Source organism: Moschus berezovskii, chromosome 16 (assembly GCF_049115385.1).
Source record: "Moschus berezovskii isolate FMDL1 chromosome 16, NW_MosBer_1.0, whole genome shotgun sequence".
Lineage (NCBI taxonomy): Eukaryota > Metazoa > Chordata > Mammalia > Artiodactyla > Moschidae > Moschus > Moschus berezovskii.
This window is the reverse complement of record NC_142475.1, coordinates 57,218,177-57,240,194: the sequence shown is the minus strand read 5'-3', so window position 1 is coordinate 57,240,194 and position 22,018 is coordinate 57,218,177. Positions and strand designations below refer to the sequence as shown.

Genomic DNA, 22,018 nt, shown 5'->3' with positions numbered 1-22,018 from the left:
TTCCTGAGGAGAACTGCAGTCAATAAAATCTCAACAAAGAAACAAAATCCTCCATGCCATTTTGATTTCCCATTTGTGAAACAAAAACTTACGGACACCCTCATTTAAGTGAGCTTGTCTAGAGTCCTACAATGTTTGGAAGCATAGACTTGAGGTCACAGCTTGAAGTTCCTTGTGAAGAATGGTTTACAGTAGAGAACGTCAGTGCGTGAATTTTTCAGAATCTAGTCAAACCTCATTTACTGGGCTTACAGCTTTAGAAGTGGAAGTAATTTACAAACTGTGCAGGTTGTGTTTTCCCTTTTGTTTGACATCATGAAGGGATGTGTTCTTCTGGAATTATGAGTGTCTGTCAGGATCCTTCCAAGTGTTTGTAACCTTTGACCCAGTGTTTACACAAGTGCCTAAACTTAGTATACAGTGAGTGTTCAACAGTATAAGGGCTTCCCTGGTGGCTCAGACAGTAAAGAATATGTCTGCAATGCAGGAGACTCAGGTTCGATCCCTGGGTCAGGAAGATTCCCCTGGGTAGGGAATGGCAACCCACTCCAGTATTCTTGCCTGGCTAATTCCATGGACAGAGGAGCCTGGTGGACTACAGTCCCTGGGGTCACAGGAGTTGGATAGACTAACACTTAACACAGTGTAAATATATTTAACTATTTAAAAAGAATAAGCCGTTTCTGGCAAAGTTCAGGGAAAGAAATACGTTTTGGATATAGGAAAAATGTATGCATGTCAACTTGGCCAAAGTAATGTAGATAAAACAGCACCTCAGTTGAGGCAGGATCGAGATTTGGTTAGTGGGAGTGAAGGGGAAGAGTCTGTCACAGCTCTGCAGCTCTGACAGTGAAGCTGGGGTCAGGTCATGCCCCTATGCTTCAGCTTGCTCATCTGTGTGATGGACGTACTGGTTGCAGTGACCACCTCTTAGGTTGTTGTCATGTTAAATGACTTGATACATGGAAAGTACCTGGCACTTTGTGAATGGTCTCATTAGCTATTATTAAAATTCTATAATTTTTTTTAATCTAAAAGCCATAGGGCTAAGTGTTTTAGACTGAGGATTTTTGAATTTTAGAAAATGGTATTTTGTGTGCTACATGTTCTACAACTCTTTGCGGGGCAGTGCGGGGGGGGGGGGTTGGCATCTATCCCATTGGATATGAAGTTTATGATCAATGAAAATGTGATTACCAAGGGGGATGGAAAGCATGTATGCCAAATTGAAGAACAAGGGGATTTGAAGGGGGTTGTATTCAGCCCTGGCAGTTTGTAATCCTACCAAGTATGGTTAGTGCCAGCAATTAATTTTTAAATAGTATAGATCAAAGGATTAATCCAGGACTCTCCCATCTATTAGCAGCCATTGCATTAAATGAATCTCTCTTGATCTGGCCCTGATTTTTCTCTAACCTCATGTCAAGTCACCCACTCACCAATCTAACCCTATATTGTTCAGTCATGATTCGTTTATAATTTGCTCAGTCACAGATGAAATAGATCTCAAAGCATACATTATGTGAATAAACTTAATTTTGCCAAATTCTTCATGGCTCCTTCAGTAATTTTCTTCACTTGCAGGTTTTAAAGGCATCGTGGTTATTTGGCATATTTCTATGAAAATTGCTTGTAGTGTTTTTAGACTTTTCCGCAATGGTGCAAACAGGATAATTTCCTTTTCTTTACATTTTAGTCCTTGCCAGATGGGTTGCAGCAGAGCAGAGGTTCCTTGACTCAGTCGTTACTTCATCCAGCGGGCTTTCTTGATAAAAACTCTGCCTCTGACATCCCCTTCTGTGTTCACAGAGTACTCAGCCAGCCTTGTGTGTTTCTGGAATATGGCATGCTTGCCTCTGGTCACCACTCATACCTGCTGGATTTGAGAATCTCTCTCCTGTTTATACAGAGAGGCCTTTGGTGGCAGAAACCCTTTTCTATTTGTCCTTTAATCCCCAGTACCTAGTATAGTACCAACCAGGAAAGGGACTTGTATGGGTTTTTCATTTCAGTTGGTAACATTCAAGAATTCCACATCTGTTCTACAAGTACCTTTATTGGAAACACGGTAAGAAGTCTGGTACCTCTGAATGTCTAATGTGGAGCTGCAGGTAGCCTTCCCTCAACTTGGACTGAATGAAAGAGTCCTTTATACAGCCCTTTTTTTTTTTAAAAAAAAAAGGAGATTCCCAAGCCAGTTTCTTGTTTATTATTTTTAATCTGAGTTTTGAGATAGCACAGCTATCTGAAACTTTTAAAATACAGCTAATTTTTATGAGCAGCCAAGGTTGAAAACTGCTTTTTTTTTGTCTAGTAAGCATTATGCGAATAAGATATTATATGTTCAGTGCTTTTTAGAGTGCCTTGCAGATACTTGCTAAGTAAATACTTGTTTCCTAAAGAAATAAATTATTGGCATGTCTTTCATTCATTCATCAAACAACTATTGAGTACCTACTCTGTGCCAGAAACTATCCCAGGTGCTTGATAAGTACCAGTGAACAAAAAGGGATACAGAATGTGCCCAATAGAGTTTAAGTTCTAGTGGTGGTCATGTTTAGCTAGTGGACTTCATATTTAGCTTCTTTGAGAAGATGATTTAAGACTTGAAGGAGGTAAAAGTTTGCCTAAGGATGTATCTGTGGGAACACAGTTATCTGTGCAAAAATCCTCAAATAAGAGGGAGTGTGTCTTATGTATTCTGAAATCCTTAAAGTTACAGTTTTCTTCCATTCATATTTATAATTTCAAGTTCTCCTAATTTCAAGAAAACTTGAGATTTCCCTTTGGAATAAGAAGAAATCTTTGAAGTTTGGAACAAAATGTTTTGCTTTTCAAGAATGTGTTGTAAGAACTTTTTCCTATTTAAAATTAATCCCAGTATGATTAAAGGAGCTTGCTAACTTAAAATTATGAAGTTACAGGATAAGACTGTGGTCTGTGCACCCTTATATCTTGACCTGTAAAAACTTCGGTAGAAAATCAATATAGCAACTAACAGCCTGACAGAAGCAGAGAAGTGTCCGTTATAAATGTAAATCTTACTCATCTCATTCTCTGTTTTTTCCTAAACATCCAGCATTCAATTATGAATAAAAAGTATACAATAAGAAAACATAACCCGGAATCAAGAGACAAAATAGTCAAGAGAAATAGAGAGCCCAGATATTACAATTGTCAGACATTAAAATTGATACGTTCAGTATGCTAAAGGATATTGTGTGAAAGGTGGACAGTATGTATGAACAGATAGGATAGGAATGTAGCCAATGAAACCTCTTAAAAAGAGCCAAATGGAAATGCTGGAATTGAAAAATTACAATGTCAGGGATGAATAAATATTTCAGTGGGCTTATTAAAAGATCGTACACCATAGAGGAAATAGTAAGAGAACTTGAAGACAAATTATAAAAAAGTATTCAAACATGAAAAGAGGGTAAAAAGATGAAAAGTAAAAGGAACACTGGGTATGAAATCTGCAAGATGATGTGAGACAGTCCAATGTTATCAGAATTGCAGAATGAGATGAGAGAAAGTGTGAGGTAGAAGAAGTACTTAAAGAAATAATGACAAACATTTCCAAAATTAACAAAAAATGCCATCACACAGATCTACAGAGTGCACAGGAGCCCTTAGCAGGATAAATATGAATATAAACACATCAAGGTATATTGCATACAAGTTGCTATAAAACAAAGAGGAAAGACTGAGAACAACTAAAGGAAAAGGGCATAAATATAATCAACATATATGATCTTTTACATCAGGCATTCTGAAGTTAGAATTATGTTTTTGAGGTTCATCCACATTATAGCTTTTATCAGTATTTCTTTCCTTTTTATTACTGAATGGTTTTCCATTTATGATTCTACCATGTTTTGTTTATGCATTAACTAGGTGATAGATACTGGGTTTGTTTTCACTTCTTGGCATTATGAGTAATGCTGCATTGAACATTTATGTGCAGATCTTTGTGTGGACTTGTATTTTAGCTTCCTTTAGACATTTAGGAGTAGAATTGCTGGGTCAAATATTAATTATATGTTTAACTTTTAAGAAACTTCCAAAGTGTTTTTCAAAGTACTTGTACATGAATTCCTACCAGTGGTGTATAAGGAGTCTTAAGGATAATTTTAACCAAAATGTTCAAGACCTCTGTACTGACAACTATTAATAAAATGTTGTTTTACAGAAAATAATGAAGAACCCAATAGCACGTATCTTCTTTAAAGTTAGGAAATTGCAGAGAACTGTTGAAATAGATGGAAACTATTAGTTGTTATTGGTATTTTCGCTGGATTTGTTGTCACTGAAGGTACATGCCTCACTCTAGCAAATAAGCAGAAATAGCTCATATTAACATCAATAAGACTCTGGGGAAAATATTGCTCATTCAGAAGGAACCTCTACCTCAATAGTACTCATAACAGCTGTCCTTGAATAAGAGCTAAGTTTATGTATGTAACACACTATCTTCTTTGAACCTCACAGCAATCTTACGAAAGATTGATTTTAAAAACTATTTTATAGATAAAATTGAGTTAACATTGCCCAAGCTTACACTTTGGTGGCTCAGTGGTAAAGAATCTGCCTGTAATGGTAGGAGATGCGGGTTCAATCAGTGGGTCAGAAAGATCCCCCTGAGGAAGAAATGACAACCCACTGCAATATTCTTGCCTGGGAAATCTCATGGACAGAGAAGCCTGGTGGTCTACAGTCCAGGGGATCGCAAAGAATCGGACACAGCTGAGCACACACACACAGAAGCTCACACACAGAGTAAACGCTGGAGCCTAGACTCTGATAATGTGTGTGACTGCACAGCCCCGTTCTTAACTGTTAATTCTGTACTGTCTTCCACAATGATGATAATAAGACAGGAAGCCTGCTGATAAGTGACTTTGAGTGTGTAAGGCAGGTTTAGCCTGGCCTACACACGCAGCGCCAGCATCAGTGCGTGTCTCTGTGAAACTCCCTCCCTGAGTGTCCTGAGGCCTCCATGCGTGTGTGCCTCGAGTGTGTGGGAGGAGGAGAGAGGCTCAGTGAGCTGAAGAGATGCTCATGAACAAAACTCTTTTCTTTTTACTCTTTTGTTTTTCTTGGAATATAATCAAAATTCATCATTTCTAAAAGATTACGTAGAACCATCTGCAGTCTTTTAATAAACTTTCGATAGGGGCAGCATAGACTGCTGCAGATGGAGAAGAGTACTGACAGTGCTGTATAAGCGTGAAAGGATGCCCTTGCAGCAGAGAAAAATAGAGACGCGTGGTGCCCCTCACGCCAGGATGCTTGCACCGTACTGTAGGACTGGGATAAGCTCTGAATTAACCCCGCATTCCACCACGTCAGGCTTATTCTCTCATGTCAGAATGGGTGTTAGCAGCTTCCGACCACTGGGACCACTCTGGAGTCTCTGAGCAGCCAGGCCGCTCCTTTGTTTGCCCCATCCTCCTTGCCCTTGCCCTGTGCCCTTAGGCTCAGCTTGCTGTCACGGCAGTAGTCATAGTCCAGCTGCCAGGCTGAGCTTCAGGCAGGGAGAAAGAAGAGGAGGAAGGCCCTGCCACCTGGGCGGTTCCGCCTGCTCTTAGGAAGTCCCCGGAAGCTTCACTCCTGGAAGCTTCATTCCCTAAAGCTCACTCCTCTCTCATCAGTATCCTCCCTGTAGAAGCCGCCGAGAAATGGAGGTTAATGGCTGGGTACGTTGTCACTAGCACTTCACCCTCAGTCTCACAAGACGTCTTCTGCTAAGAAGGACAGGGAGAGTGCACACCAAATAGATAAAGCTGCCCACTGGCTCTTCCCTTTTAATACGAGTGTTAGTTTTTTTTATTTTTTATTTTTTTTGTTTTCCTTTTTCTGAAATATTATGTACCTATAGCGAAGGGCATAAATTCACACCTGTCTGAAGCGTCCAGTTGAGTGTTTTTCAGTGTACACACCATATAAGCAGGAGATGGATTCCAGCACCCAGGCAAGAAGTTCTCCAGCTTCTTCTTTCGACCATGGATGTCTTAGGTCATCATCTCTTTCTGGCTCCCGGAATTGCACGGTCTTTTGAAAAAGTGCCCAAACATACTTCCACTGTGCTGTGAGTGTGGTGACTATTCATCAGATTAGATGGTGGAGAGAGGCCCCTGGGACCAGGGGAACTAGACTTGCATCCTGACTCCCCCACCCCGACTGTGGCTACACGGCTCTAGAGAAGGCGTTCTGTGTCTGAGTCACCACTGTCCTGTCATCAGGGCAAACTGTATGTTGTTGTTTTGCTTGAGATGCTTTTCTTCCTCCTTTCTGTCTGTCTCTTCTCACAGGTGTCAGTTTAGACCTTCCTCCTTCCAGGAGGCACTCCTAGGTACCCCAAAACTGGTCCAGGCGCCCCACCCTGAGTTCCTTCAGAACTCTGGTCTTCTGGGAATCACAGTCCTCCACCGGCATATTTACAGTTGTCTGCCTTGCATACTAGACCAGACGTGTTTTATCACAAAGTCCGGAACCTGTTCACTGTTGCATCCTGGTGTCCAGCACATAGTAGGTGTTCCAGAAATATCTGTGGAACAGATGCTGGAAACAGGTGACATCTGAACTCCAGAAATTCCTACCAAGAGCACCTTTCTCAAGAGAGAGCATAACAAGTGAGAGTCTCTCTCTTACATGGTGGGAAAAATGCTGTTTTTAACCTAAATTTATAAAATAGAGATAATGGCCAGATTGCGAGTTTGTTTGAAATATGAGAGAAAATTTGTGCAGAATGCATGGCTCCTAATCGCTGTTTGATAATGTATGATAGATGCTGTTTGATAGCATCTATCATTAGTGTTAGATTTTGTCTGCGTGTCTCTCCCAGTACCCTGTACCCGATCCAACTAGTTGACACGTGTGTGTGTGCACATGTGCGCGTGCGTGCATGCACTCAGTCACTCAGTCGTGTCTGACTTTGCGACCCCATGGACTCTAGCTCTGCCAGGCTCCTCTGTCCATGGAATTCTCCAGGCAAGAACACTGGAGTGGGTTGCCATTTCCTCCTCCAGGGGATCTTCCCAACCCAGGGATCAAAACCATGTCTCTTGCATCTCCTGTGTTGGTAGGTGTGTTCTTTACTGCTGTACCACCTGGGAAACCATAGTAGTTGATGTAGGTCCTTTAAATTAGGTTTGCCAGTAACACCCGAGGCATGTGCTTTCTTCCTTCCTGCCCTGTGTGATCCGCCTTCCTGAGTGGTCTGTCAAAGGAGGAGATGCTCTCAAGCTCTGTGGGAAGCAGAGCCAGAGAGAAAGGATTCTGAGAGTCTCGTGAGAGATGAAGGTTAGCATGGAACTTTCTGTCAGGCCTGTTCGAGGGTGTTACTGTGACAAGCTAGTCAGACTGTATTCCTGGAAGTCTTTGAAAGTGCAGAGGGAATCATTCTCTGAGATGATTAAGACAATTTAGCCTGAAGCCCAGCGGACGGACCACGCGACTTCCAAGGCTGACTTCTTGCCTTTGATTGGTCAAGTACAAGTTAAGTTCCTGCGCCTTACAGTGAGGTCAGATTGAGAAGTTTTTCACACTTGAGGTGGAGGATCGCTGTAAGTGGCAAACCTTGTGTCTCTGATTCTCTGACAGACCTACATTAACATTTAAAGTATTTTTGTTTGACAGAGTAATTGTTACATCTGAAATGAGGCTTGGCAAACTTCGTTACAACAATACGGTTAAGGCTGATCGCTGCTCTTTATTCGGTGTAGAGGAAGTGTCCAGCCAGTGAGAGGGACTCTGTTTGTGAGCTCACTGCATCCTGGCCCTGCTGTCGCCATGTCAGAGGACACTGCTGGGCCCTCCCCTGAGCAGCACACGCCGTTCATTCCTGCCAGTGCTCCTGTTGAGAACCTCTTGTGTTTCAGTCACTTGTAGAAGCTGCCCCTCAAAAAGATTATGCTTCCTGTTGAAGATAACACTACTCCCTAATGGAAAAACAAGTTCAGAATTAAGTGCACCTTTACTCCACAGTCTGAGCTCTCTGTCTGCTTGCATGTGTCCCCGGAGGGATCACGAGGTGTCTCTGGGTTTTGAGTACCTTTCTCACAACAAGGACTGCAGATTTATATCTCCAGTTCAGACCACTCCCCCAGCCTCTCGGTTTCTCTTTCCAACTGCTCTGGGAGGTCCGAGAGGCCTATGCAGCTTAGCCTGTCCCTGGCCAGACTCCTGACGGCTCCCCACCCAGAGATCTTTCTGCTTCCGTCTTCCCCATCTCAGGTGATGGCAAACTTCATTACAGGGACATTTCTCCCTGGAGCCATCTTGCTTAGGATAAAAACAAGAAACCAAGCCTCTCCGTGGTCTGCATGACCCCGCTCTGCCTCCCCGGGTCCCTGCTGTACTGCCCTCCTGTTTCGTTGGACCGGAGTGTGCCTCCATGTGGGACCCAGGCTGCATCCCCTCAGGGGGTGTCCACTTTGTGTGACCAGCTGTGTCACATCTCCTGCCCAGTCACACAGCAGACCTGTGAACTGACCACCAAATCCAGCAGGTTAAAGTCCGTTGGTCCCCTTGCCAAGGGATGAAAATGTAGCAATAGTAGTGGGACAGTTGCAACATGCTGCAAAGGACAGGAGTGAAGCTGGAGAGGGGGATCCATGGTCAGGGATTGAGTCCATGAGACTGACGCAAGGTGGGTTGGAGGGGCTCTTGATACAACAGGAGCTAAGATGTGACCTGGGGGCTGATGGCCGAAGGAGAGTAGAGGCAAGAGCAGTGGAGAGGAGTGGCCCAGGGAGTCAGCAGACGAACATGTGTGAAGGATTATCTGCCTGCGTACAGAAGACACCAAGACTTAGGACAGTGATGCCATTGAGAGATGGAAAGCTGGGTGTTTGTGCAGAAGAGTAGAGCGAAATGGGCTCCAGGTGGCAATGGCGGGGCGGCTGGTGAAGAGAATACTCACCTTCCTGTTGTCCCAGTGGCACATGGGCCATGGGGGATAAAGGAGAGGAGAGGGCTACTGAGGGAGAGGTGTCATTAGAGGAGAATCGAGTTTTCATTGAGGAAGAAGGTAAGGGAGTGTCTAAAGAGGAGGTGGAGGATATGTGATGAGCCATGACTTCCAGAGGGCACAGATAGAATTGGGATGGAGATGGGGACAGATAGGGATGGGCAGAGCTTTACATGTACTGGAGATAAAGAGTAACTAGTGATCTAGAGTTCCCCGAGCTGCACATGATCAGCCAAGGGCCTGATGAGATGAGTCCCAGCGACTTTTTGGTCAGAATTCGTGTAGAGGCTTGACGAGGTAGACACCAGACAGATTCATGTCAGGAGTTCCTTCTTAGTCCTGATCATGGAGACAGGGTGATCTGGGAGCTCACTTTTGTCCTCCTTTTGAACGCCTGTCCGTGGCCTGGGGGCACGTGGACTTGGTCCCAGTGCTGCCATTTGCTCCATGACCGCTGTGTTTCCTCTCAGTGCTGGGCCTGTTTCTCGACTCTGGTTGATGGATCGAGAACCTCCAGGAAAGCCAGAAATTACACTGAGCCTTTGGACTTCCTTCTACCCCTGATGCAGGGTAGGACGTGGAGGACAGAGCAGGGCTGGGAGACTCGGCCTTGGTGCTGGGTGGGGAGCTTACCCTGGACTGCTTGAGGGAGGCACTTCTGTTGACCCCTTCTGATGGAGAAAAGGCATAGTCAACCTACCATGTTTTCTTATTATTAATACTCTAAGTTGTATTCATAAATGAACAAATTTTTAGAGTCTTCCCCCTTTGCCTTCTGTTGGGTTTTTAGTTTATCCTTGGGAAATAGGACACGTCTTGGGTTAATAGACATTGGAGGTGCACGAAATGAAATGCCGCAAAAGCAATTCAGATGGAACTGACAGGTATGAGAATGGGGCTCAGCTGCTCCCAGCTTCTTGCTTGATGGCAGTCTTGAAATAAATAATCAGAAACTGAGTGAAATGATAAAATATGTCAGTTTAAAGTTTCCAGTTGTCAAAACTAAGATTGTCTTATCACCAAACCATCACCCGACCAAATTATGTTTCCTTTTATCCTCCCGTTCATTGGGAAACGTTCTTCACCCTGATTTTTTTTTTTTTTGTTTTTATGCTGATCTGTGTGAGAGCACTTCCAGGTGGATTTCCCGTCCACCCCGATGCTCATTAACGCTCACTTCATTTAATCAAGGGGACTTTGTTTAGTCAGAAGGCAGTTGTTTTTCTCCTGTTTATTGGTCTCAGTACCTGGCACTGACAGTTCCAAGTTAAACAGTGGACCTGTCTCAGGAAAGGGAATTCTATTCAGTTTCATGAAGAGGTCACTCTCACTGTTTTCTGTGCAGCAAAGATGAGATTTTAAAGAACATTACAACTTTGTCTAAGGAGCCATTATATAGTAACTTCTGACCTTTGGAAAGAAGACTGAGGTTCACTTAATTTAGTGCTGAGTTTCTAAGAAGCAGTCGCCAATTTATTTTCAACAAAATGAGACATTATGTTGACTCCTGTGTCCAGATGCTATCCGTGAAGCACTGAGAACGTTAGTGCTTCCCAGGGTCTGGCGGGCCTCTAGTGTGGTGGGATTGGCAGGCAGAGGGGCACTCGGAGTCAGCAGGTGGGTGGACAGCTGCCCCAAGACTGTCTGTGCTGGGAGGCCCGGGTTTAGACTCAGATGTCTTGACCCGTGTTTGACAGTGACATTTTATCAGAAGTATCCCTTCTGAATGTCTTGTCTACAAGGTGAGGAAAGTATTCTTCTTTAATAGCAGTTCTCATATTTAAAACTGTTGAACTTTAAGAGGTAGGGAGGCCATATTTTTTTGTTGTTGCTTGCTTTTGCTAGAGTTTTTCCTTCTTGAATATGAACGTCTCTCTGTTCCTCACTCAGCAAGTCCCTCTTCTCTTCTTGCCATAAATGTACATAATGCCAGAATGGAAAACTAGGACTCCAGAAAGGGCATTGGAGAGCAGAGAGAACTGAGGCGGTTACAGTGTGCCAAGATCCACTGGCAGAGGGTTTCCTGCAGACCCCTGAGACAGCATGCGGTCCTTTAGGACACGTGCCCGTGGATAGAGAGCTTGGATTGTGGAGGAAAGGTACACTTAGTTTTGCACCTGTTCTTCCATTTGGAAGTAGTGTGACCTTGGACAGGCAGCGTAACCTTTTTTGAGTTGCAGCTTCTACAAGTGGCATTTGGGCTAACGACTGGGTAGGAGGTGGTTGGGAGCAAAGGACAAGAGGAACCGTTCTGGCAGAGGAGGGCAGAGGTGAAGACCTGTCCCCACAGGCGCGAGACAAGCCCGTGGCTCCCATCCTCATCCCCTCTCACAGGGCTTGCCGTCCTGTGCTGTCGTCCGAGGAGTTGATGGTTAGTCTCTGGTGAAGTTCACCTGGGCTTGCGAAACGAAACAGAGGAGGAGAATCAGATGTGGACTTAACTGGATGTGTCTGCTGTCTGTGTGATGTTAGGCTGGCGCATTAGCTGTTCTGCTCTACAGCATCCTTACCTGTAAAATGGGCATGACAGCTCTACCACCTCCAGGGCAGGCAACAACTGCTTGGGGGTCTCAGGGCTGGCACAGGGCACGCCCCCAGTGTGGACTTTATTATTCACTCCGTGCTTCCTCGGGTGCTAAGCAGCTCAGCTGGATCGTTTTCCATTCTGATTAGAGCTTCTTTGCTTGATTGCATCAAGTTGGAATAATGAGAATGTTTATTCCAGGACAATCCACGATAACAAATTCAGGGTGATTGTTTCCCTACAAAATTAAGAGGACTGGGAAAGGGGAAGCCAGGGAGAGTGGGTGGAAGCCCTTCTTCAGACACCCAGAGTAGAGTGAGAAACCGATGGTGTGGGCCATAGTCCCGTCATCCAGATTTCCCCAGGTTCGTTCCTGTAAAGCTTACTCCTAGTTCACACATGTCGCTGTGTAAGTTTCCTGTTTTGCATCATCTACAAAATGGCCATGGTGACAGATCCCTCCCTCTCAGGGTCTCAGGGACATCACGCGTTAGAATACAGGACAGCTGTGCGTGTGCCTCCATCCCCACAAGCTTGGCCAGGGCAGGGTACTGGACCCAGGGGCCTTTCCCACCCACCACACACAGCCTCTGCTGAGCAGCCACTCCTGATGGTAACGGGGTGGTGCTGGGGAGGTTAAACATGTCACCCCATAACCGTGTTGCTTTATTGTAAAGCCCAGTGCCTGGGGCTCGCACAGCATTGAGGTGTCTGGTCTGTAGGGCTGTGCCTTCTGTGAACTCAGTGTCGGTAGGAAAGAAGCCGTGGCTGCCCTTCCTCCTGCACACACATCCCTCCCACCCCACCCTGATCCCTTGCACGAGCCCAGCCTGGGTCCACTGCATACGCGTGCCCTCTCAGACCATGGTTCCTCCCAGAAGAGACTGCGTACTCGTCAGGCGCTGTCAGCGCTCTCCACACGGACAGGCTGATCATGGTGGTTCAGTGTCAGACACGTTTGTTGTGAATTCAAGTCAGGGGCCACAGGAGGGGCCGGTGGTAATCCTTATAAGAGCGCTCTTCTCCGCGGGAACTCTGTTCAGCGTTTGCCCTACTCTTAGTAGTTATCTTTAAGTTTCAGATGCTTCATCAATTATGATTGAAACTCCAGCCAAGTCAGTCTGTCCTAACTGTGTTTTTGTCTTTCTCTACTTGTGTGTTTTGTTTCATGCAGTGGTGCTGATTACTATGATTATGGACATGGACTCAGTGAAGAAACTTATGATTCCTATGGTGAGTAAATGACTGGAGTGGAACCATAAATAGAAAGGTCATAGAAACACCTTAAAGCACTTAACCCTGGGGAGATTCATACAGACAGAATTCTAGACCGCAGCTGCCTCTCAGTTCATCTGTGCTTATCCAGCTATTTTCAGAAGCTCTCTAAGGTTTAAACTTAATATTTAAAGGGGACGAAAGACTTGCAGAAAATTGCAGGCATTCAGATTCTGAACTTAGATTTTCTGTTTGGGTTGATTGCAATGTGCTGATTTTCTCACTTAGTTGAATAGTTTGCCAAACTGCAGACACTTGATAGAATGAGTCTCTCTGAAGTATCTTTGCTTTTTGACAATAAAGAAAAATGAAGCAGTTGAGACTACAGCTCTCAATTGCTGTAGTGGTGATTCCACCACCCCCATCTTTATATTTTAATTTATTCCCAATCTCAGTTCCTCTAAAAACATTACAGTGGAAGTCATTCGTTAAAGGTTACAGAAGCACTGGGCCAGGGAGGAGATGGATGGCTGTCTGAGGCTTACAGGGAGACAGTGAAACCCCACTGAGTCCAGTGGGAGCTGCCTGAGGTGCTGGGAGATCCACGTCCAGAGTCTGAATATGCAGGACGACAGGTTTAATTAAAAGAATTGGCTGCAGCAACTTAATGATACTAAGAACCTCCTTTGCTGCCGGGCGCAGAGATCAGAGAACACGAAGCTTCAGTCAGCTGCAAAGCTCTGATGAATGCCTCATGCCCAGTGCAAGTGAATCAGGATTCTCGTTAATGGATGTTATGACATTTCTCTGAACATAACTGAAAAACCATTTTCCAGTGTTCCTTTTGAAGTGCATTTTGTTATATCACCTGCCCCAAGCCTTGATGACCGCACCTGAATTGTTTTTGTCCTTATTTGTAACAAACACTTGAGAGACACACCTAGGTTTGTTGAATGCTGTCCACTTAAACTGACACAAGTTAGCTTGAGGGAACGACGTTGATTGCATGTTTGTGTCAAAGAAGAGGTCATTTTAAGCTGTTTTCCTCACAGCTTTTTTAAATTGGTCTCCGTGGACACATGGCTTTTAAATCACTGTGTGCTGCGGTGTAGATGTTAACTGTTTGTTGTCAAAGACCTTCAAGTGACTTACTGACAGCCCTGAGCTGGGGTGAACCAGGGACCTGTGTTGGAAATCCATCGTTCCATGTGGATTTAGTATGAGGATAAGTGCAATTTGACGTTATGTCATGAGATTATTTCCTATCCAGGAAGTATTTTGAAAACATAAATCTCTACCCAGTACAGCTTTCCTTCCTTCTTTATATGAAGGACCCATGAAGAACAAAGCCACATTTCCCAAACTGCCCATTGCCATTTTGCACTCCAGTTTTTTTCTCCTTTTGCCTTCACAGATTTTTATCTGTGTTTTCTTTGTCTTTGAAGAGGAAATCCCAAGTGACCCTTTTCCCATGTATAGATGTCTTCACGTTTAGCAGGAGGCAGCTCAATTTGCTGCTGGAGTGTGTGAGCTTTCATTAAATGAGTGACCAAAAGGAAGTTCTTGCAAACTTGGCTGACATTTAAGATACAAGGATCATGTCTTCCCAGGCTGGGAGGTTTTGCTATTGAGATGAACATCTTCCATTGTGTTTGTAATTGTTTTAAAGTGAATTCTCTCAGAATTTTTAGTACTTTGGGGATTTATATCTTCAGTATGATATCTACCGTGAGTTGAGGGCTAAGTTAGATTTTGAAAAATGAAGCCATGGGCTATCTGGCGTTGATCTAACTGTGATTCATCTGACTGACTTTAGGGCAAGAGGAGTGGACTAACTCGAGACACAAGGCCCCCTCGGCGAGGACCACGAAGGGCGTCTACAGGGACCAGCCATACGGCAGATACTGATTGTGCTGCCTGCTGTTGTGACATAGCCAGTCTCCACCAGTCCTGTATACTGTTCAAAGTAATTTTTTCTATGAACAATCCCTTTTTAAATAAATCAAAATGCTTAAAATCTGAATGGATGGAATTTAAAACTACTTTGTTGAAACATCAACCTGGGCAGAAAAAAAAAAAAAAGACATGTAAAATTTTGTTATTTCCAGTCTGTATATGAAAAATAGGTCATCAAAAGGAAAAAAAAATAACTTTGATTAACTAGTGTTAAACAAAAAAGATAGGTTTACTAAATATGTTAATCCATCCTTTTAACATAAGCCTCACCTTTCATTTTAAAGGTTTCCATAGAAATTTAGTTATCTTTCGGCCATATGCTATTTTTTTTTTTTTCTCTTGCCAACATGCGTAAAAAGGGAAGCCAATTACAAGTGCAAATAATGTGGTATTCTTTTGTAACTCAAGTCTTGAAATGTTCTGTAGTGTTAAGCAAAGTCTCCTCTTGCTTGATACTAAATAAACTTTTGAAAGAAATTTTGTGTGTGTGAGCTAACAATTTCATGTCTCTCTTATTTAAAAAGGCCTTCATAAATAGTCGTAAACAGGGAAAAGATTCATTTAACAATGCTTGTCAAAAAAAGGTCACACTAAACATTGTACAATTTATTTAAAACATGGTATAAAACTAAATGTACCATTATATACTCACCGTAGATTTAAATGCTGTTTAAAGAGTCCAAATGGTGTCCAGCTGCTTGAATGGCACGTTAAAACTACGCAAAACCTAATCTTGTTTAAAAACTGGTTTTAAAATAACTACTGATTTTCTGAAAAAGATGTGATCAGTTTTCATCTTGTTGAGCGTTTTTTCACTAGTGCAACTTTGGATTTTTTATGAGAATTTTGGTACCTTAATGAACACCTCGCTCCATGCTGGAAGCAATAAGCACAAAGCTTTTAAAGACTTTCTGACTTGACTAATTGAGGTCGCACTCGACAAGGCTGAGGATGTGTAACCCTTAAACGGTCTTCATTTTCAAAGGTAAATAAATCAAATAAGATTTTAATCTCACTTAATTTATCTTAATATAACTAATAAAACCAGGGAGGTTACAACTTAGCAAGTTTCATTATCCATTTTAGAAAGGTTTTAAGATCACCTAAATTCTCATTTTAAAAAGTTTAATTTGTTTTAGTAATCTAAAAAGCCTTAGTTTAGTCAGTTTAATTGGGGCCAATTATACCCTGTTAAACAAATGTAAAACCTCATAACTAGTTGTTTGTAATACAGTATTTGCTTAGTAATTGAGGGCACTTCTTAAAACTGACAAATATTTAATAAAGTTTTTCTTTAATCATTTGGCCTAAGTTTTTTTTTAAAACTGTAGATTGTGTAAAATGTTTAATTTTTATTTCCTGAGGGACTTCCTTCTCTTTGAGTAAAAAGGTCTTTTCTTTTGTTAGGAATGTCAGCCATCTTGGAAAGTGAAAGGAAGGCGGTGGCGGTCGGCGGACACAGGTGAGTGTCCTTGTTCGGTTCTTTGATGTGCTTGGAGGATGAAGACAGTCTCATGCTCTTCCACGCGCTTCTCACTACCAACTAGTGACACTAGTGACAGTGGCAAATTACCTTCCGGAATGTAAACCAGTCAGACCCAGTCAGGTCTGCGTAGATGGTGGAGCTAGGAGGCTCGGCCCCCACAGTGTGTAAGTAACTCCATTACCTCCTCAGTAAAAATGTAACAGGCTGGTCGGTAACATGAAAAAATTGTTCAAAGTTTCAGGTGGAAGAAAAGCAGTTTCCCAAACCTATCGATACTGTGATCCCCCCTTTTTTTTTAAAGTCTGTATATGTTCTCTCTGTATATATTCATAACACGACACAGATGTGCTGGAAATTTTGGACAGTAATTACCATAGGCTTGTGAAAGTACGATTTTTGCATGTGTGTCCTTTTCTACTTTGAGTTTTGCAAAACAAAAATTTTGCTTTTAAGAAGATAAATATTGCAGAGTATTTTATAAAATTGTTTCATAAAATTGTGAAAGAGAGATATCATGAATCTGAGACCATCAATCTGGTCTCACTTTTCAGTTACTCTTGTTTTTTCCTAAACCGTCAGGACTGCTGCATGGGCCCTGACATCCCAGAGAATCTAGCACAATGGGGACATTCCTCATCTCCTGCAGTTGTTCTGAGCATTAAGCAAGGCGGTGTTCAGAGTGTTTTGAAGGCTGGAAGGTGATACCATAATGTAGAGTTTCATTATTGAAGTTGAATATACATGTTTCATATACATGGGAAATATGAACGCTTTTTTTTCTCCTTAATCACCAAAATTAGCCAATTACTCTTAGGAAGAAAATAGTTCTCTTCACTCTCATAAATCAAAATAAGTGTTTGGGGTTCTCTTTTGTTTTGTTTGGTGAGAGACTTTGGTGCCTCTTTTCTTGTACAGAAAGGGAATGTGAATAACACATTTTTTCCATTTATGATGTTATATTGAAATTTTTTCACTATTTTTTTTAGTAAGTTTTTGTTGTTGTTTTTAGGAATTACATCTTGAATAGTAAGTACAGGCTTCTTTAATCAGAAATTATGGACAGATTCCCGGAAGGTAAATCAGTAGATAGTCTTCAGAGCTCGTTCTCAGAAATTGTTCAATTTTATGTTTATTTTCATTTTCTTAAAGAAACCATAGCTCCATTGGACTCAAAGGGGGTTGTGATGCAGAAAGGTCAGGAGCCACTAGGATGCTCTTGGACGGTTCTGCTTGGCTTTCGAGGGCTTCCCTTAGCAAATACTCTGCTAAGCCTCATTCCTCCCTGTCTCAACAGCCAAGACTTGTAGACAGCAGCCTGGTCCTGTCCTGTCCCTCTGTACACACTGCATCCTTCCCAAGTCATCCCTGTAGCCTCCCCGCTCAGGGTTCGTTTACTGAGTTCTCCCGCAGACACACATGAGGCACCAGAAGCCCTGCGGTCTGTTGACGTGGACCTTACACTCAAGTATATTATAGTTCAGCACGGATGGACGTGGTGGCCTGACCCACCAGCACTTCCCGTCTCTGGGCCTTTGCACCTGGAAGCCATGCCTGCCCATCTTTCCACGATGTCTTCACCAGTTCAACCACAGTCCGCCGTGCTCTCTGAAATAGCATGCTTTTACACTTCCTCATTTTAGTATTGATACCGTGTGACTTAGATTGGTTAGAAGTTGCCAACCAACTTGTAACCTGTGCTTAATCACTTTCATTGAATCCTCACAGCAGTAAGAAGGTGATCGTCATCTCCATTTTACCGAGGAAGATGCTTAAGCTTCAGATGATAGATCCCTGTGTAGGCTCCCAACCCGAAGGCTGCAGTCAGTTGCGCAGCATCCACTATAATCCAGGGTCTCTGCTCCCAGCTGTGCTGTCCGCTCTCTGGGCTGGCACTCACTCCCCCTATACTGAAGGCTCCTTGAGGACAGGGGCTGGCTTCCATCTTACCTTGTATTCCTAGAAGTAGCCCCACAACACTGAGTGTCGGCAGACCCTGTGACTGATAACCCTCCCCCTGCCCCAGATTCCTTTCTGGAGAGATTCTTTGGCTGTATTTAGGTTCTGAATCTTCCTTTGTTCAAGATATTCCAAGTTGAATCAGTGTCGGTGTTCATGCAGACACATTGGCTGAGCATCTGCTGTGCTGCAGACAGTGGAGACGCAGTGATGATGGATGCAGCTGTCTGCTGGGGAGACGAGCAAGGAAGATGCTAGAGGGCTGAGACAGGTATAGCGCATGGGAGAGAGACGTGGATGCCAGGTGGGGTGGTGGAGGCGGAGGGTGCCAGCAGGGGTTTCAGGACCCAGTAGAAGATGACCACATAGGAAAGGTCTTCTTGGAAACAGTCTCACCCAGCTCTGTCATCCACCAGCTTTGTGACTTAACCTCTCGGAACTTCAGTCTAAGCTGCAGTTTCCCCATCTGTAAAATGGACACAATAGTGATGCCTAGCTCAGTTTGCTGTGAAGATTGGAAGTCTGCCTGACACAAATCTAGGTATTTGCTCTTGTTTACTGCTTTATGCAAATATTTGGATTATAAGAAAGCACAGTTATCTAGGAAACTTCCGTTGTATTGGATTATTAGAGAAACCAATAGATGATGTTGTCTGTGTAGTCAAGGGACACATAATGAAGGATCTCGCAGGTCCTGCTAAGAAGCATGAACATGAACCGCCTGTGTCGAAATGTAATCTCTTCACCCTAGAACTTGCCCTGCTGCACACCCCAGGCAGAGATGGTGCCTTTTTTAGTCCAACGAGAACTTTGTACAGACCTCTTTGCACTGATTATTGATCTGATAGCCAGATGGTGAGGGCCTTAAAAAACAGGGCCTAGTGTTTTCATCCTCTTGTTCCAAATCTTAGCACAGTGTTTGGCAATTTAAGCATCTAGCAAGTCAGTGAATATGAAAGAGTGATATTGTCAGTGTGATCATGTGACTCCTGACAGGCAGTATTAGGAATGGTTGGGTGTAGTTAGCAGAGACCCAAAACAGGAAGAAAAAAATCACTCACATAAATTGAATTACAATTCAGGCAGTCTAATTTAAAATTAGACAGTGACTCTGATGATTCGGAGAAAAAATTACAGTGTACTCAAAAATCTAATAAGTTAAGCCACTCTCTAGGTTATATGTGATAAGTATAAATAGTAGTTTGTTATTCTGTATGCAAAGCATATATATTTGTGCTAGGTCAGTTCAGTCATGTCTGACTCTCTGCAACCCCATGGACTGTAGCCCTCCATGCTTCTCTGTCCATGGGATTCTCCAGGCAAGAGTACTGGAGTGGGTTGCCATGCCCTCTTCCAGGGGATCTTTCAGACCCAGGGATCGAACCCGCATCTCTTACGTCTAATCTGAATGGCAGGTGGGTTCTATACCACTCGCACCTCCTGAGAAGCCCATCTACCATTTATGGTGATGTACTAGTTGTATTGATTGGTATTGACATTGTAGGAATAGAAAGGAAAATAAATCCATCATTATATTTAAAATAAAGTCTTATGCTTGAGTCTGTTTCCATCTTTGAGAAAGAGTGTAGGACATTTTAAAATCTGACTGGCATCCTCCCCTCATCCTGCCTGACTGGAGCTGATTCTGGGCGGGATTGTTACTCCACACACCTGGCTGTCTTGCTGTGACCAGCACCGCCTGCTGTCACTGTTCTCCTCGCGTCAGTGCGAGTCCCTCCCTGGCTCCCAGCATCGGCGCCGTCCTGCCTCCCTCTGCTCTCACTCTGCTGCAGCCTCGCGGGCACATGCCTTCAGGTTGCTGTGCGACCTGTGCCGTTCTCTGCCCCAGATCAGTTGTCCTCACCCTTCTCCCCATCTCTCGCTACAGCCAGCCTGCACTGGTCTGTCCAGCTTTGGAGTGAGACTGACACACCTCACTCCGGAAGTCTTCCTTGACCCAGTGTCTCCACATGTGCCCTGGGTGCAGAATCCCCCTGGAGGGCCCTGAGGGCTCTTAACCTGCAGCACGGGGTCCTTTCCTCTCAAGCCCCTGCCCCCATCCTGGGTGTGAACACCCTCAGTGCAGGTGCCATGTCTCGGTGCCGCTGTCATTTACGTGGTGAGTGAAATGAGCCAGGTTACATCGTGTCTGTGTGCAGCACTGTGCCTTAGGACTTTATCTGCCTCATCGGGTCAAGTTAGAGTCATTCTTCCATTGGAAGAGAATTTGCCAGGTTGCTAAATGTAGCCATTCGCAAATACACGTATGTAAGTAAAAGCTCACCTGAGCTCCACGGCAAGATCCATGCCCTTCCTCACCTGTCCATGTCCGCTCCTAACAGGAGCCCCGAACAGGCTCTCGATTGAGGAGCTGGAATGAGGGAGCAGACGCCTCGTGAAGGCAGGGCTGATCTCCGCTCACTGGGTATGTGTTTGTCTTTGCCACAGACAGCGCCGCTTCAGGTTCTGTGCACACGGAACCACGTCTCACTTGACTTTGCATCCAGACCGCAGCGCACTCCCTGGCGTGACCGTGCTCGTGGGGGAGCCGGTGACTGACGGAGTCACTGACCCTGAACTCCCTGACGGTTAGTCTGCCCGAGGGAGTGAGGCCACTCCCCTCTGCAAGCACTGGCTTTCCCCAGGGAAGGTGAGGCTGGAGAACAAACACGCCCCCTTCCTTCAGTCGCTGACACATGTGCCGGGTCAAAGCCTGAGCCTCCGCGGAGAGTGCGCCCTGGACGGCTGGCCAGTCCCACCCCGGCCCCGGGACGCCCAGGGCAGCCCTCGGCCTCGGGTCCCTGTGTGCCTCAGAGACGGGAAAACACGCGCTCTGCTCCCGCACAGAGACGCACAGAACACTGCACTGTCGTCTGCCTCCCTGGTTTCACTCAAGGTATCTTTGAGTGCGGTTTCTATCACTGTAAATTACAAAGTATGCTTTTCTCTTTATTGGCTGCATAGCATTTATATGAACGCATCATCATTGAACAACTGTTGACAGACAAGTCCTTTTGCGCCCAGTGTTTTGCACTCACTGGAGACAGTGCTCGGCAGTGTCGCCTCTCATCTCTGTTCCTCTGTGCGTTCGTACACCTCTGTAGAATAAGGTTCTAAGATAGCTTTATTGACTCATGACATTTTCCTGTAGTTACTACTGTATTGCTCCCCGTAGAGGGAGTCGTGTTTCTTAATATGCTTTTCTGAAGGAACTTTGGGCCCTCAGTGTTATTCTGTCCATTACAGCATACAGCTGTTAGCACCTACACACAGCAAACTCCTCTTCGCAAAGCGGGTTCACAGGTGTTCCCACGTGCTGGGGCTGGATCCCGTGGGAATGAGCGAGGCCAGCTCTGGGCGCTCGGCTGTGTCTTGCTGTGATTGCTGAGGATCCACGGTAAAGACGGTCACGGATCGCGCTTCCTCAGGCTCCTGTCAGTCTCGTCTCACTCCTGGGACCTCCTTTCATGAGCTGATGGAGTCTGAGGCCAGCCCGCCCCAGGCCCTGCGCTCAGCCCTGGATGTGCCGGGGGAAGGAGCCACCTCTGCTCTCGAGGGGCCCGCAGCCCCTCCGCGGAAACCGACCCCTCCGTCCACCCTGCCTTTGCTCAGCTCCCCTTTCTCCCCTCTTCGCTGGCTGTCCAGAGCCTGCCGGTTCCTCAAGAGCTTCTCTCCCTCCTGCCCCCCAAAACCCTTTTTCCTCTTCACTCTGAGAGCACTGGCTGATAGCACCCGAAGGGCGAACCTCAGATTCTGATCTGCTGATTGATGTGTGGGTGGTCCTGCACCCCCTGGAAGTCCTCGAGGGTCAGGAGCAAGTCTGTCGTGTATAAGGAGAGCGCAGTCATCCAGCCATTCAGGAATGTGCATTGATTAAACAGTACCCTAATTAACACTCGGGCTTCCC

General features: G+C 44.6%; 1 protein-coding gene across 3 annotated transcripts in view; it reads left to right on the top strand.

Moving 5' to 3' along the window:
- KHDRBS3 (KH RNA binding domain containing, signal transduction associated 3) overlaps window positions 1–22,018 on the top strand; it is a 162,092-nt gene that overhangs the window by 138,727 nt on the left and 1,347 nt on the right. For 2 of the 3 annotated variants that reach the window (XM_088844846.1, XM_055432116.2), the window contains 2 exons: window positions 12,673–12,731; window positions 14,530–14,808. In XM_088844846.1, the coding sequence (XP_088700972.1) occupies window positions 12,673–12,731; window positions 14,530–14,621 (151 nt within the window). In that variant the 3' untranslated portion in view covers window positions 14,622–14,808. Of the gene's footprint in view, window positions 1–12,672; window positions 12,732–14,529; window positions 14,809–16,076; window positions 16,132–22,018 lie in introns of those variants that run through there. The other variant, XR_008686709.2, reaches the window with a different exon arrangement.